Source organism: Pteropus medius, unplaced genomic scaffold, assembly GCF_902729225.1.
Source record: "Pteropus medius unplaced genomic scaffold, Ma_sr-lr_union100, whole genome shotgun sequence".
Classification (NCBI taxonomy): domain Eukaryota; kingdom Metazoa; phylum Chordata; class Mammalia; order Chiroptera; family Pteropodidae; genus Pteropus; species Pteropus medius.
In genome coordinates, this window is record NW_024344378.1 from 48,272,065 (window position 1) to 48,274,463 (window position 2,399).

Genomic DNA, 2,399 nt, shown 5'->3' on the forward strand with positions numbered 1-2,399 from the left:
ACGAGGACGACGCTCAGCGGACCCTGCCAGACGCCCCATACCGGGGACTGTCTGCAGGGCTTGGGAACCACAACCAGAACAGGGAGACGGAGAGATGTACGTGACTCGCCGCGTGTGCGGCCACGCCCAGTCGCGCCGGGCCTCGAGCGGGCACGCGCCTGGCGCCCCGCCCCGCCCGTGACGAGCGCGCGCGGGGCCTCCGCCCCATCCCCCGCGCGCGCGGTCCCTACCGCTTGGCGTTCGCCGTTCCCCGCCCCGTCGCCTCTGGGACTGCCCTCGTAGCTGCCTGACCCGAGATCCGGCAGCTTCTGCCTGTCCGGCCCCAGCCGACAGGCCGAGGCAGCCCACCCAGGGGGCGGGGGTGCCCTCGGTCCATGTGGCTGTACCGGAGCAGGTAGGAGTGGGCAGCCGGTGGCGCTACGGGGACAGGCGCGGTGGACAGCCCTGGGGACAGCAGCGGGGTCCTGGAGGAGGGAGGACAGGGTTGCGGCGGGCGGAACGGTGTCTCCTTCACTTCGCCCTCCAGCCGCGGCAGCTGCAGCCCGATCCTGAGCGAGCCGAGCGGCCTCAGCTGCGAGCGGAGTGGCGGCGTCAGCCCCCCTCAGGAGACCACTAGGTACCGCCGCGCCCGCCTCACTCCGACGTGGAGGCCTAGTCCTCGGCGGCCAGACAAGAGGCCTGAGCCGGACTCGGGGTTGGCCCTGGCTCCCTAAGATGGCCGCGTCGCCCCGCGCCCCCTTTCCCTTCTCTGTCCAAGACCCCCTTCTGGCTCCTTGACCCGCCTCTTACTTCTGCTGACCGCACTTCTTGTTCCTCCCGCAGATCAGCTCTTCCCGCGGCCTCGCCATGGCGACTTACGGACCTACTTGCGTGCGGCGTAAGTAGACGAGGCATCTCTGACGGATGGGGCGGCTGCGTCCGGGGAGTCCAAGCCTGTCAACCAGATAACCTCAACTTCTTTCTCCCATCTCACTTAGGACTTGGAAATTCACCCTTTTCCATAGCCACTCTACAGTCTTGACCCCCCGGCTCTGTGGAGGAGGGGCTGGGATTCTGGTTTTCGGATAAAGGGACTAGGCCAGAGGAGTTGGTCTGTGGCCGCATTCACCTTTGGCTTTTGGACGTGTCTTTGACCAACTCAAAAGCAAAAAGTTATTAATAGTTGGATGCGACTTTTGGAGGATTGGATCAGTCATTTTTCTAGAGGAAGTAGTAAACCCCCCCTTGTGAAAGAGCGCAAGGTCATTACACGTGCTCCTAAGGGCGTGGACGCACTTTGTAGAATGAATGAGCTGGTGTTAGGAACTCAGATTGCTTGCACTTAAGCTGCACAGTATTGGCTTAGGACTTGAGTTTGAGTATCGTATTAATATGTTTAAAGTGCTATTTGATATTTAGTTGATGTAGACACTTGTGTGAAACATAGATGGCCGTGTTATTTCTAAGTTACAATATTTAAATTCCCAAAGTATTAATTATGTACCTTTCTCTACCCACTCTAGAATGTTGGTTTTGACCTCAGTAAAGATACTAAAGGATATATTGGGTGAGGGGGCTTTGTCTTAGGTTTTGCTTTTATCTCATTTGGTTAAATCTGCCCATTCTGGTGAATTTTGCAGATCTATCTATATGGATAGATACATGTGTGTACATGTGTTTGATTCTTGTACTAGTCTAAGGAGGTGAGGCTGCAGGCAGTGTGTAAATTTAGGAATAGACAGCCTCTTTTTCTATTTTGGAAGGCATTTCACTAGTTTGTAAAGCTACTTCCTGTGGTTATCCATTATAGAAATAAGACTTTGTTGGGGATACCTCCTTCATGGATCTTACAATTTTATTGTAGTTTCTAGTGGTATCAAAAACACACATCCAGTAAGTTGGACTGCTTGAATTTAAGGATAGCAAAGATAGCATAATCTAGTTCTTGGACAGAAAGTGGGAGAGCTGGAACCTTAACACTTGGAATGTTTTTTCCCCACCAGCAATGTGTATTCCTCCATCATATGCTGACCTTGGCAAAGCTGCCAGAGACATTTTCAACAAAGGATTTGGTAAGAACTTTTTAAAAAATTTGCGTCATAAGTGAAAATGTGTGTTTGGATTGCTTAGGGAAATTAAATTAATAATTTCTTCAAATTGTAAATATGTTGCTGCATTAATTCTTCTATTTTAGATAAAATTTCTGTTAAATTAGTTCTGTAGCAGTTCACATTTTTTTCCACTGCAGTTTCCTTCAGTTTTTCAAACTCTGGCTTAAAGATTTTACCTTTAAGAAAACAGCTGTGCTTTCATTTCCTTCAGATGTAGTTTAGGCTTTGGTTGACTAGAATTAGTACTATTGTTATTAGAAATTACTGTTTTGCTTTTGTGGTAGTGACTCCTAATGGATTGTGGGCTTT

General features: G+C 50.8%; 1 protein-coding gene across 1 annotated transcript in view; it reads left to right on the forward strand.

Moving 5' to 3' along the window:
• Positions 1–454: 454 nt before the first annotated feature.
• VDAC2 (voltage dependent anion channel 2) overlaps positions 455–2,399 on the forward strand; it is an 11,478-nt gene continuing 9,533 nt past the window's right edge. Inside the window, exons 1-3 of the mRNA XM_039872175.1 lie at positions 455–616; positions 823–877; positions 1,983–2,082. Of these exons, the coding sequence (XP_039728109.1) occupies positions 847–877; positions 1,983–2,082 (131 nt within the window). The 5' untranslated portion in view covers positions 455–616; positions 823–846. The remainder of the gene's footprint in view (positions 617–822; positions 878–1,982; positions 2,083–2,399) is intronic.